The 13174-nt window shown below is 44.2% G+C and overlaps 1 protein-coding gene across 8 annotated transcripts in view; it reads right to left on the bottom strand.

Moving 5' to 3' along the window:
* The window catches only part of ADAMTS17 (ADAM metallopeptidase with thrombospondin type 1 motif 17), a 327093-nt gene that overhangs the window by 160125 nt on the left and 153794 nt on the right, over window positions 1-13174 (bottom strand). For all 8 annotated transcript variants that reach the window (XM_082736460.1, XM_082736461.1, XM_082736454.1 and 5 more), the window contains exon 9: window positions 975-1115. In XM_082736460.1, coding sequence (XP_082592586.1) covers window positions 975-1115 — 141 coding nt within the window. The remainder of the gene's footprint in view (window positions 1-974; window positions 1116-13174) is intronic.

The raw sequence follows: 13174 nt of genomic DNA, 5'->3' as shown, positions 1-13174 counted from the left end.
TGGTTCACTGACCCTTCTGGGAAAAATGAAACAATGTCAAGTGGCTTACAATATTTCATTAAGGTTCTATGATAACAAGTCCTCAGGAGGAAACAAATCATATTAAAACTAACAAGTCCATTTTTAAGAATTGGGTACCGCTTAATTTCCCTAACTGCAGGAAATGTCACAAAAGAAGACTCAGGATGAGGAGAGAAGGCAGAGTGATATCTTAACTGCCCAATCCTGAATTCACTGGGTGCTTTAATGTGTTACTGAACTACAAATCTTCATAGGCAGGTAAGATTCCCTGAGTTCTTTTGTCTCCATGGAGAGGACAGATAACTCCAGCTAAGTAAGGAAGTGATTAGGGTCTGTCCATCTAATCTGTAAGTTTGTCCCTGAGGTCTTGACACTAAGGGATGCTTATGGTCGAGGAGCTACAACCTTGTTTGACAAAGGTCTGAAATCAGACGGCCAGCTCTTCCATGAAAATCTGCGAGTGGAATGGTGCAGATATATTCTGGAAAGAAAGTGACAGTGAGATAGACAGAGCCCATGCCCACATGGGAGGGAGATGAGCGGACCTCGCTCCTCAGCAAATGCGTTCCCTATCAAGCGAAGCAGCCTGAACATTAAGGAAATGTCCTTTTGCAGAGCAGCCCAGGGACACTGCTAAGACGGTGTCCATCCAGGGTCAAAAATACTGCAGAGAAACACGATGGGGTTCTTTTCAAGTCACAGTCACCATGTTGACATTCAATCAAGCAACAAAACATTTATGAATAGCAGCTGAATGCCCTGCATCATACTGGACACACACTTGGGAGGAAGACCTGGTCCAATAGGGGAGGTTCTGTACTGACTGCCTCTTTACCAGTTCACAGTTCTAAGAGACTCATTTCTCCTTCCCATACTTGCTAAGACTCCAACTGTTGTGTCTTCTGGAAGTACTTTCAAATGTAGCGACTGTATAGAATGATTCAAAGACTTACTTGAGGAAGTTTTCAAGGTCATCGCGACTGCATGAGGACCAAGAGAGGTCGCTGGGGTTCCGGCCTTTTACCCACTCCCCTGACATGATGTGGGATCTACCAGCACAGGACGAGTGGTCATCATCATGGTTCATCCCCAAGCTGCCCGAGGGAAAGGAAAAGGAGAGAGGGACACTTAGACTATAGGTTTTCACATACTAGGCTAACTTAAGTCAAACCTGAGAGACCAAGAGTGACACAGGCTGATACTCGGTACTTGGCTATCCTCAACAGAGAAGACAGACAACCACAAGTTCATATAGAAACAGGAGGATGATTTCCTTACTTCATGAATGAAGACCAATGAAGCACACAGAACACCATAGCATTTGCTAAATGCATGAAAAAATGAACAAATTACATTCACTGTGGTATCATAGTTCTTAAACTCTAAGTTTCTGATGATTACACTTGCTTTTTGACACTCATCCAGACTTTGGCTTACATAATATCATGGGTGCAAATCTTTAAATCAGTGAATAATGTGGCTTTTCTATCTTTAATATCACATCATTATACCTGGGCCTACAAAGATCATACCTGTCAACCTTCCCTGCCCCAGGGTACCTAACAGACACCAGGATGCCTATCTAGATGTATGTGGCCCTCCACACACTATAGGCTGAATGATGGTCTTAGTTTGCACATCTGCTGTCACTGGGATAACCTGGGACACAGAACATAGGAGATCAGAGGGCCCAGACTTTGTCAATCTGTGATTTCCAGGGCAGAGACTCACTGTGCTCAAGGATGCGCATCCTTTGTCAACAAGCTCAACGGAGACGACATGCACCTACCTTCATTCAAAAATATATAAGAGAAGTTTCCCAAGTGCCAGCTAATGGACTAGAAATAGAACAAAGAATGATGCATGATATGCCATCCTTGACATCTGATCACTGTGAGCCTGGGCAAGGAGAAGACACAGAGATAACTCCAAAAAGAAGTTCTAAAGGCTTCTCCAGAGCCACTTTTCCCAGTTTCCATCACATGTCTCTGACCATTTTCCATCAATTCCCCGTGTTGGCTACTTAATTCTGGTATTTCTCAACAGAGACCCACCTGTTTTTACTCTACATGCCCTCTAGATCCCTCCATACGCTTGCCTACAAGACACAACCTTCACCGCCATCACATAGAGTTGGATTAGTCAAAACTTTACACATCCTTCTTGAAATATACCGGCAGGCCCTCGTGCTCCTAGGTCTCCAGGCTAGCTGGGCACTCTCTGCTCACCTATGCATTTCTGCTCCTATGAGTCAAGAGTACACTTAACCTGGGCTTCTCAAACCTAATTATGTCACTAACACCTGTGTCAGTTAACACAGGTGGTCACATGTTGTGCTAATCAATGAAACAAGAAAACAAAAGCTGTTGTTTTCAGGAAAACTAACTTCGTGAGTAGCTAAAAATAGCCCACTGCCCAACTGGGGGTGGGCAAGACAAGTGTAAAAGATAAGGGCGGAAAAATATAAAAATCTGCGCTGGCCCGCTTCATAAGGGTCTTTTATGTTCTACTCCATCTAGAAAAGAAAAAAGAAAAAAAAAACACCACCCTTGGATTTGAACTCAATTCGTTACAGTTGCAGCTTGTGTGAAGAAGGTGATATGTTAAGTCCAGTTAGCAGACACATGCCCTAAAGAAAAAGCTTTCACCCGCACCGTGAAATTGGTGAAAAAATTTAACATTTCCATGGCTTAAGCTAAAACAAAATATAGAAGGCACCTAAGTATAATTTCTTTACATTTCCCCACTTGGACCAATTTTTTTGGTCAGTTGGTCAAATGACTAACTACTATCCTTTCAGAAGAAAGCACACCGGTGGCGTCACCTTCGTGTGGATGGCCACATTGTGCCATGGTCCGGACTGCTCTACTAGACCCTACCCTCAACAATGCCCTCCCTCTGCGTTTCCCAAAGGCTCTTCCAACTCCCCAGATTCTCTCAGGGCAGCATTCTAACCCAGTTTCTCCACCAGTGACTGGCACAGAGCAGGCATTCCATGCATATTTCTTGGATGAATTATCTATTTAATATGGGGGAAAGCAACACAACATTGGAAAATCCATTATCCATTACAGGGGTGCTAAGTCATGCAGTGGCAGCTCATTCAATGGAATGATGCGAGTCTTCTCTGCTTAGACAGTCCTGCCCTGCTGCCAAGAGACCAGGTAGGTATCCAGTTAAAGCAAAATGAAGAAACGATAGATTGCCCCAGAAGTCTAACCAAGAGAAATAATTTAGATATATTTCCAGTAGTTACTTAGCTGAATGAATCCTCTTTTTCAATGCCACGACTCAGTTTTTAATTTTTTTTCCTGCTCGTTATCTGTCTATACCTACCTATCATCTGTCTATCTATCATCTCTTTGTTTCGTGTTAACATTTGAAGGAACTAGTTGGTTTTTCAAGTGCATTTATAACAGAGAATGTTAAAAGCCATCTTGCATTTGATTTAGGGTTTGATTTGAGATCTTTGCATAAAACTAGTGAGAGAGCTTTCAAATGGATCTTGTGAAAATGTTGAGGGATTTCAGTGAACTCTGCTCAGTGTGTAGAGGAGACAGAAATAAAATGTCTCATGAAAACGTGGCTCCATCCCACCTTCGGTGACAAGGTGTAAGCACAGCAGTGGACCAGGTAAAAGGGCTTTGTCATCAACCTCGGAGAACCCAGTTCTACAGAGAACCAACGTGTGAGTCAGTTGTTCATCTGGCTTTGCGCTTTTAGAAGCCGGTTCCCATCATCCCAGGCTGGGAGCTCCAGAGCGGCCACCAGATGGGTTTTTTCAAACAACAAGGATGCCGTTTGGGAAACCACAGTTGGGGGAGATCCAAGCCCTGGCAGAGTGGCCTCACCACAGATGGAGGAATGTTTCCTTTGTGACCACTTCTAAGTTTTCTCTGGTGGTCAAGTTGGTTGTAAAATGAAAGAGGCTCCTTTGCTCGCACCACCAGACTCTGCTGGCCAGAGGGCCTTGTCTCTCAGGAGACAGAGTTCTGTTTAAAACAGTTGTTCAGAAAAGCTGGCTATACCATCCATAGTTGTGGGCCTGCACAGTACGTTATGTGAGCGTTTCAGGATGCTGGCCCCAGAGGAGGACTTCCCCAAGGAATGTTCCAGTCAGCAAGATCAGCCAAAAGTGGGATTCTTGGATTTCTGGAGCCTGTGTCTAACACAGGTCATGCTTGATCTGGTTTAAAATGTTCAAATGCTAACGAAGTGCCTCATAAATTTACAGCTAGATGAACTAGCATTGGGCTGGGAGTCTTGATGTTTGAGGTTTACATAAACTACTGTTTAAGCTATTTTTAGATTAAGTTCAGGAATACTTGACTGAGTAATGTATGTTGTTTTAGATTTATGTCCCATGGCATCTATTACTTCTGGCAACATTATATTTAACAAAAAATGGGTAGCATTAAGCACACATGCTAATTCTAAGTAACATTAGGGTTAAGGATACAGACAGACCTCACGTCACACATGACCCAAATTTATCAGACACAATAACAATTTAATGGCCTTGAGTTGATTTTTATCTTAAAGCAAATAACACACTGCTTCTGTACTTGCCTTAGGAAATCTGATAAATACCACGCAGGGAGTTCTAAGAGAATCCCTACAATGTTCAACCCCTCCTAGCTTCACCCTAAATTCTGAAAAACCATAGACAGAGTTGGGTGTTCTAGTTCTGGGCTTGGTGTATCTGCCATGCTGAAAGCTTTGATTTTGCCTGGCTCTGAGCCTACTTGTGGAAACTGTTTCTGAGAAGCAACTGGGATTTTGACATCACGTATGCAATTAGGTCCCAACCTCCCCTCAAAGTGGTCTTGCCTGGGAACCTAGGGAAATGGCTCCTGCAATGTAGCCTCTCCACTGAAGGGGTTCTCAGGCAGTCCAGGCCCTATCCCAGTAGCCCTGTGGGCAGAACGACAGTCCCTTTTCAGGAAACACTCACTGATGCTACAGTAACAGAAATGGCTCGTGCCTCATTTCTAGGAAATGAAGAGACAGCTTTTAGTTAATATTACTTAACATGATAATAACCAACAGCCCACCTTTACTTTTCCTTGATAGGAAAATTCTCACTGTCAATACTTCTTTGCCAAGAACCACACGTGCCCTCTTCAGCCACTAAGAAATATCACCTGCACGTGTAGAAAGTCACTAGGGGTAACAGGGTGCACTCGTTTATAGAGGCTAAACTGTCATGATTACCCATAACCCCTTTGAGGGAGGAACAAAACAAGTAGGCAGCAATCACATCGAAATCCTTTCACCCCAGAGAAGTCTTTGTTAGTTTTTGGTTGTGCACAGGGAAGTGAGCCTGTCAGCTTTCAGGAATTGAGCAGCAATGCAACTTCCAGAGTAGATCTGGGGGTCTCTACAGGTTCAGCTTTATCTCCTACACACACTGGATCATCGCGGGGAGAATGATCCCACAAGCCCACGAAATTCTGAATCGTCAATGGGCGAATCACAATCCACAGAGCGCTGGTGTGAAAACCATTTTGCCATAGTGGATTACACCATAGCGGAGAAGATAGGTAAGACACGTACATTATAAGCCATCTCTCTTCCCTAGCCAGAGCGCTCATGTAAGGAAAACACTCATGTTCTTGAACTGACACCTAAGGGATTTTGAAGTCAAGTATCTGAGCCAGGTCTGTCCTCTCCTCAGTCTGGCCCGGAACCACATACGTGTGCACATGCGTGCATATGCGTTTACTCATATGGAAGAGTCACATCAAATGGGCTGTTAATTTTTCGCATAACAAAAATTCAGTTCACTGGTGAGAGAGAGGTAAAGAAAGAAAAAGAAAAGAGAGAAGGAGCATAGCACAGATGAGCGTGCACCTTATTCCGGCAAGGGTGTGCCCACCCTGAGTGTGTGACAGGGCTGGGTTAGACTCCTCGCTGCCAGCCAGCCTCTTTTTTCTGAGACCATCTTTCCGGGCCGGGTAGACCTGAGCAAGTATCTAGCCTCTTAGTGATGAGGCTGGGTATTCCACGTCTTTGCTAGATGTGGTGAATGAGGTCTGCTTTTTATTCTGCCGTAACTGACCTACCTGTGTACATGAAAACCATGGGTTATTGTGATTGGCATCAATGTGGACACAGTGGTTGAAATAGTTTGTCAGATGATCCTCTTACCACATGCAGATAACCACCACTCTGACTCTTCCCTTTCAATGCTTATACCTCATTTCTTGCCTTATGGAATTGGGCAGATTTCCAAAACAATGGAAAATATTAGTTACCACATGGACATCTTTACCCTGGTCCCAAATCTAATGGAAATGCTCTTAATTCACACACACTGAATATATCTGCTCTAGATTGCTTGTAGGTAGGCAAACTTGATCAAGTTGAGGACATTTTCTTCTGAATTATCATTAAAGGATGACTTCCTCACTGCCATTTGAAAGTAAAGATACTAAGACACTCTGACATAGTGGACAGAGTGATGGTCCAAGGATAAAGAGGTCATGGTTGGTGTTAAAGATTTGCCCCAGTTAGCTAGGGGACCCGACACAAGGCTTCAACCATCCCAGGCCCGTGTTCTTAGTTGGAAAGTGAGGGGCTCAAACCAGATACTATGAAAGGTTTTTCAGTTCAGGATGTAATCATTTCATGATTCCTATTCTAGAAGATTGAACACAATTTAAAGTAGAGTTGCTATTCACTCTTTCAGTAAGAGCTGACTGAACATGACCTTGTACCAGAATTTTCAGGGTACCAGTTATAAAGCAATGAGTGGCACAGAGTCCTGCCTGCAGAAAGCCCACAGTCTGGTGGGGATCACAGATGAATCAACAAGCACTCACCCTTGCTGTCCAGTGTGAAACTTTCCGTAATGAAGGAAAATCCCTATTTGTGCTGTCCATTATGGCAGCCACTGACCACAGGTGGCTACTGAGCATTTAAAATGTGCTAGTGTGGGAGAGGAACTAGAGCTCCTATATTATTAAATTTTAATTAAGACCACTATAAAGATCCTCCTGTGGCTGAGTGCTACCGTGCTGGACCATACGGGCATAGGCAATGTGACTGAACTAATTTGAATACCATCAATGGGCCAGGAGAGGTGGATGTCAGCACACTGGCATTAAGAGTATATCCATGCCCACAAATTACTTACAGACTCACAGATTCTGGGAGAAATAAGACAACCCAATGACATACCCAGAGAAGAATTAGTGGCCAGGTATAGATAACAGGAACTAAATGCCATGGACATTTAGAGAAGGGAAAGTTCCACAGGTTATTTCACAGTGACATTTTTTTTAAATTAAAGATTTTATTTATTTGACAGAGAGACAAAGATCACAAGTAGGCAGAGAAGCAGGCAGAGGGGGAAGAGGAAGCAGACCCCCTGCTAGCAGACAGCCCAATGCAGGGCTCAATCCCAAGACCCTGGGGTCATGACATGAGCTGAAGGCAGAGGTTTAATCCCCTGAGACACCCAGGTGCCCCTCATAGTGACTTTCTATATGACCTTCATTTATGTCTACTTTTTCTGCCTGCTGATGGTTGTGCTGATGCCATCTGTGAAAAGCCCTCTAAATCCCTGAGTGTCATCTATTAGAAGAGCCTGAGTTGGAAGAACCAGAGTAGAACCTCCCTGAAGGCTTTACACGGCATCCAAGAAAATGAAAGAATGTCAGCCTAAATTGATTTTGACAATGAGGTGCCTGAAGAGCAAACATAATCTCCAACAGAAAGAGGGATGCCTTTTCTGTGCTATTAAGCCTGGGGCATTCTCTGTGTCAAATCAATTTAGTCAAAGAATGACATAACATAACATGCCTTTGCTAACTGAAAAAGTGAATGGCGAGATATAATAAGACAGAACAAAGGAGATACTTCTAATGCTGAAAAGTTCTGTGAGGCTCTCTTTAGCTTTTTAGGAGAAGAAAACGCATTGGAAAAAACCATTCTTTTATTTCAAAAGAAGACTACAGAAGCAGCGAGTGCTTCTAAAAACAACCACAGACACAGTGAATTCCATCCTGGTCCCAGAGCCTTCATCCCTGCCTGCTCTGGGCCTTCAGTACAGAAGTGCTCCCTGCCAAGGGCCTGGTGTGACCTGTTGAACCCCAGAAGGCTATGAGGCCCATGTAGACACCGTCAGCTCCAGATGCCAGCATCATCGACATGGCTGAGCTCCCTCCACTCCCCACCCTCCCAAATTGCACAATGGTTTACTGGGACTCCTGTCCTCCTTCATGTCTGTGGTGGGCCCTCCTCTGGCTTGGCTGCAGTAGATGGAGGCACACATGAAGCATGGGAATGAGGCAAGAAAACTGAAGGATTCCATAAAAATCTGTGTTTTGCTCCTTTTCCTGCTTCTATTCTTGCTGGGACCTGCACTCCTACCCCATTGCATATGTGTTTCATGGTGCAAATAACTGTATGTCATCATTGTAAGGGGCAGGGAGTTCATGACTTCTCTAGAACATATAACTTCTAAGGAAGGACCAGGTGAGAATGACTGGACAAAGCTACCATATATGCATTCCAGACCACTGGCACTAGGCATCGCAACACCAAGACCCCTGGCTATAAGGAGTAACACCTGGGCCCTTGTCTTTGTTCTAACTGGTTCCTGGATGTCTAAGGGGACTCTATACCAGGCTACTGTCCTCAGTAAAAACCCCTAGACCCCAAACAAAGATGAGATACATGCTCCTTTCCTTTCGGAGTCTCTCAGATGCTCCATCTGTATCTGTTCTCTCTACATTTTCAGTAAACTCTGCTCTCAATTCCCACTGGCTCATGTTTGATTTCCATCCTGTGTGAAGCCAAGGACCCTCTTGGCTGGTCCTGCGGGACCCCCTCTGGGTCTCTGGACTGCCAGCATCAGAGAGGTTTCCAAGAATGTAGGCTGATGCAGCATAAGTAGGTCTCAGCTCCATTCATTTTCCCAGTCTGCCAAGGGGCTCTGCAGTGATGGGGAAACCAACCCTGAACTTCAGTTCCAGGATAGCTCAACAAGAAGAGCACGTGCCTGGCTTAGCAAGCAAGAAGACAGCAGAGAAGCTGAAGCTGAAGGGTACGGAATGTTTCTCTCTCCAGCAATGTGCTCCCCAGATCCTGCCAAGGAAAGGCTGCCGAATAGAACACTGTCCCTGTCACGGTACCAGCTTTGTGAGTGGAAACTGGGAGACTGGGTGAGAATGAGAAACATATGCTTTCTGCTTCTTGTACTAAAGAGTAATTAACCTAGTGGGGCTGCAGACACCAGGCTGGAAAAGGGCCGGAAGTGGAAGGATAGCTAAAACCTTCCAAAGATGCAAAATCCTGGTCTAATACATCCTACCTCCCAGATGTCAAAAAGGAACTTGTAGTTAACAATGGATAGCAAAAATGACATGTAAATGAAGCATGATATTTCAGTTGTAGGGAAATATACAGCCAGCCCCCATCTTATGTCACTGTCCTCTTTGGAGTGTGACGGGGGCAAGTACTTCAGGGGCTCCAGATCAAATCTCCTGGTCCCTCTGCAGTGGGTCAAGTCTCCATGGCTCTACTCTGCAGTGAGGTAGGGAAGGAAGAAGAATGGGATTCTTTTCCTTCCCACCATGGTATCCAGTGTGGGAGGTTACCTATTCCCAACTGTCCCCTTGTGTCCCTGATTCAGAGGAACCTTCCCTTCCCCCGCCAAAGCACCCTGTGTTTTAACAGTCAGCACATCCATCCAGAGGAGTGATGGCCCTGTCAGGGGTGTTGGGCACTGTGGTGGCAGATGGGGCAAAGGGGGGGGGGCAGGACTGATGGTAACGAAGTGCAGATTCTTTTCACTATGTTCCTCAGAGATGGGGATTTATCCCTTCCTGCATCAGCTGAGGGATGCTGTCCCCTCAGGTGTGAGCTGGGGAAGCCCAGAGGATCTGAAGGGCCTCACTGCATAGAATGCTACAGACTGCATAGAAAAATCCCTTTTGGCAACAGTAATGAATACTACAGAATACTACAGACTGCATAGAAAAATCCCTTTTGGCAATAGTAATGAAAGGCCAAGAGGCACCAGAGAGGCTCAGTCTGCTGTCAGGGCAAAGGGACTTGCCAGCAAGACACTATGGAGAGAGGGGACGGACATGGCCTTGGGAGAACAAGTGCTGGGAAGCAGCCAAGAGCTCTCCTGGGCCCAGCTTGAAAGAATCACACTTTTGTTCCCTGGGGACTGAGATGTTCAGGCAGGGGTTCTGAAGAAGGGGTCCCCTTCTTTTTGGACACCACCCAGTTATCTTACCCAGAACACACATCTGAGACATTGCTAGCATCCACCCTACCCTCCAGCCTTCCCATAAATATCTGAGGCTCAGAGGGCAAGGGCAGGAGAGGGAGACAGACAGATCCAGGGCCATGAGATGCTGGGTGGGCACAGTAAGAATGACCATCTTACTTTGAGAATGACTCCAAGGTGGGGAACCTTGGAGTTTTTGTGGTATCTACCCATCCTCTACTTTTAGTGCTTGAAAATTTTGCATGTTAAAAGCATATTGCCAGGAGACTGTCACGTGGGATATTGACTACTTTTCTATTTGAAACCTGGGCTCTAAAGAGCCACAGGGTTTGGGATACTAAGGGTTCTTGAAACTCCTCTGTCTGAGCCAGTGTGGAAACCAGAGCCTAAAGAGAGATGCTCCCCTATACCTCTCTGCTGGCAGCAGGCAGTGCTTCTAGGAACCAGGGGTCTCCTGTGTTCTGGTGTGAAACTGGATTTCTGGTCTACTTCCAGGTTCTGCCTTTATTTAATAGAGCTTGTGAATAGAGATGGGAACTGTGTCCAGAAGCTTGAGAAGACATCACACTGGAAATCCTTCAAAGGTCCTCTGTGGACTTGAGGATGACATTTGGTTTGGTGTTAGAAAACCTCAGAGTCAGCTCTTAAATGACTGTCTTTTAGATCTACCTAGAAGAAATGCTCTACGTTCACTATTTTCTATTGGCCTCCCCTTGTGCCACCCGCTCCCAAGCCCCCTACAAAGAAACAAAAGGGTGGTACTGTTTTCCCTTTTAACCACTGATATCCCTTAACTAAACATGAATATTTTCAAATCTGCCTAGACTTAGCAACTGATTGCTTGGAAGACTTGGATTTAATAAGCCTTCCAATCTCAAACAGTAGTAACAGCTTGATTTCTCAGCGGGATAATTTTCTCAGCCAACAGAAGGAGGCCTGGCTTAGAGTAGCTAAAATAAGGGTACGGCAGAAATTTAAAAGATACAAAGGGTATTCAAATTGGCAATGAAGAAGTCAAACTCTCTCTCTTCACAGATGACATGATACTTTATATGGAAAACCCAAAGGACTCCACCCCCAAACTATTAGAACTCATACAGCAATTCAGTAATGTGGCAGGTTATAAAACCAATGTATAGAATCAGTTGCTTTCTTATACACTAAAAATGAAAATATAGAAAGGGAAATTAGGGAATCGATTCCATTTATATAGCACCAAGAACCATAAGATACCTGGGAATAAACCTAACCAAAGGGGTAAAGGATCTGTACTCAAGGAAATACAGAACACTCAAGAAACTGAAGAAGACACAAAAAGATGGAAGACCATTCCATGCTCATGGATCAGAAGACTAAACATTGTTAAAATGTCTATACTGCCTAGAGCAATCTATACCTTCAATGCCATCCCGATCAAAATTTCACCGGCATTTTTCAAAGAGTTGGAGCAAACAATCCTGAAATTTGTATGGAACCAGAAGAGACCCCGAATTGCTAAGAAAATGTTGAAAAAGAAAAACAAAACTGGGGGCATCATGTTGCCTAATTTCAAGTTTTACTACAAAGACAGCATGGTACTGGCACAAAAACAGACACACAGACCAGGTGAACAGAGTAGAGAGCCCAGATATGGACCCTCAACTTTATGGTCAAATAATCTTCAACAAAGCAGGAAAAAATATCCAGTGGAAAAAAGTCTCTTCAACAAATTGTGCTGGGAAAATTGGACAGCTACATGTGGAAGAATGAAACTTGACCATTCTCTTACAACATACACAAAGATAAACTCATAATGGATAAAAGACCTCAACATGGGGCAGGAATCCATGTGAATCCTAGAGGAGAACACAGGCAGTAACCTCTTCAACATCAGCCACAGCAACTTCTTTCAAGATATGTCTCCAAAGGCAAAGGAAACAAAAACAAAAATGAACTTTTGGGACTTCATCAAGATTAAAAACTTCTGCACAGCAAAAGAAACCATTAACAAAACAAAGAGGCAACCCACGGAATGGGAGAAGATACTCACAAATGACAGTACAGAAAAAGGGCTGCTATCCAAGATCTATAAAGAACCCCTCAAACTCAAATCACACAAAACAGATAATCATGTCAAAAAATGAGCAGAAGACATGAACAGACACTTCTCCAAAGAAGACATATAAATGGCTAACAGACACATGAAAAAATATTCATCATCACTAGCCATCAGGGAGATTCAAATCAAAACCACATTGAGATACCACCTTACACCAGTTAGAATGGCCAAAATTAACAAGACAGTAAACAACATGTGTTGAAGAGTATGTGGAGAAAGGGGAACCCTCTTACACTGCTGGTGCAGCCACTCTGGAAAACAGTGTGGAGATTCATTAAGAAATTAAATATAGAGCTACCCTATGACCCTGCAATTGCACTACTGGGTATTTACCCCGAAGATACAGATGTAGTGAAAAGAAGGGCCACACCTGTGCCCCAATGTTCATAACAGCAATGGCCACAGTCACCACTGTGGAAGGAACCAAGATGTCCTTCAATGAACAAATGGTTAAAGAAGATATGGTCCATATATACATTGGAGTATTATGCCTCCATCAGAAAGGATGAATACCCAACTTTTGTATCAACATGGACAGGACTGGAAGAGACTATGCTGAGTGAAATAAGTCAAGGAGAGAGAGTCAATTATCATATGGTTTTGCTTATTTGTGGAGCACAAGGAACAATACGGAGGACATAGGGAGATGGAGAGGAGAAGTGAGTTGGGGGAAATTGGAGGAGGAGAGAAACCATGAGAGACTGTAGACTCTGAGAAACAAACTGAGGGTTTTGGAGGAGAGGGGTGTGGGAGGTTGGGTGAGCCTGGTGGTGGGTATTATGGAGGACATATATTACATGGAGCATTGG

This window comes from Mustela nivalis, assembly GCF_964662115.1.
Source record: "Mustela nivalis genome assembly, chromosome: 6".
Classification (NCBI taxonomy): Eukaryota; Metazoa; Chordata; class Mammalia; order Carnivora; family Mustelidae; genus Mustela; species Mustela nivalis.
Note: the sequence above shows the minus strand (reverse complement) of the source record. Positions and strands in the feature narration are given on the sequence as shown.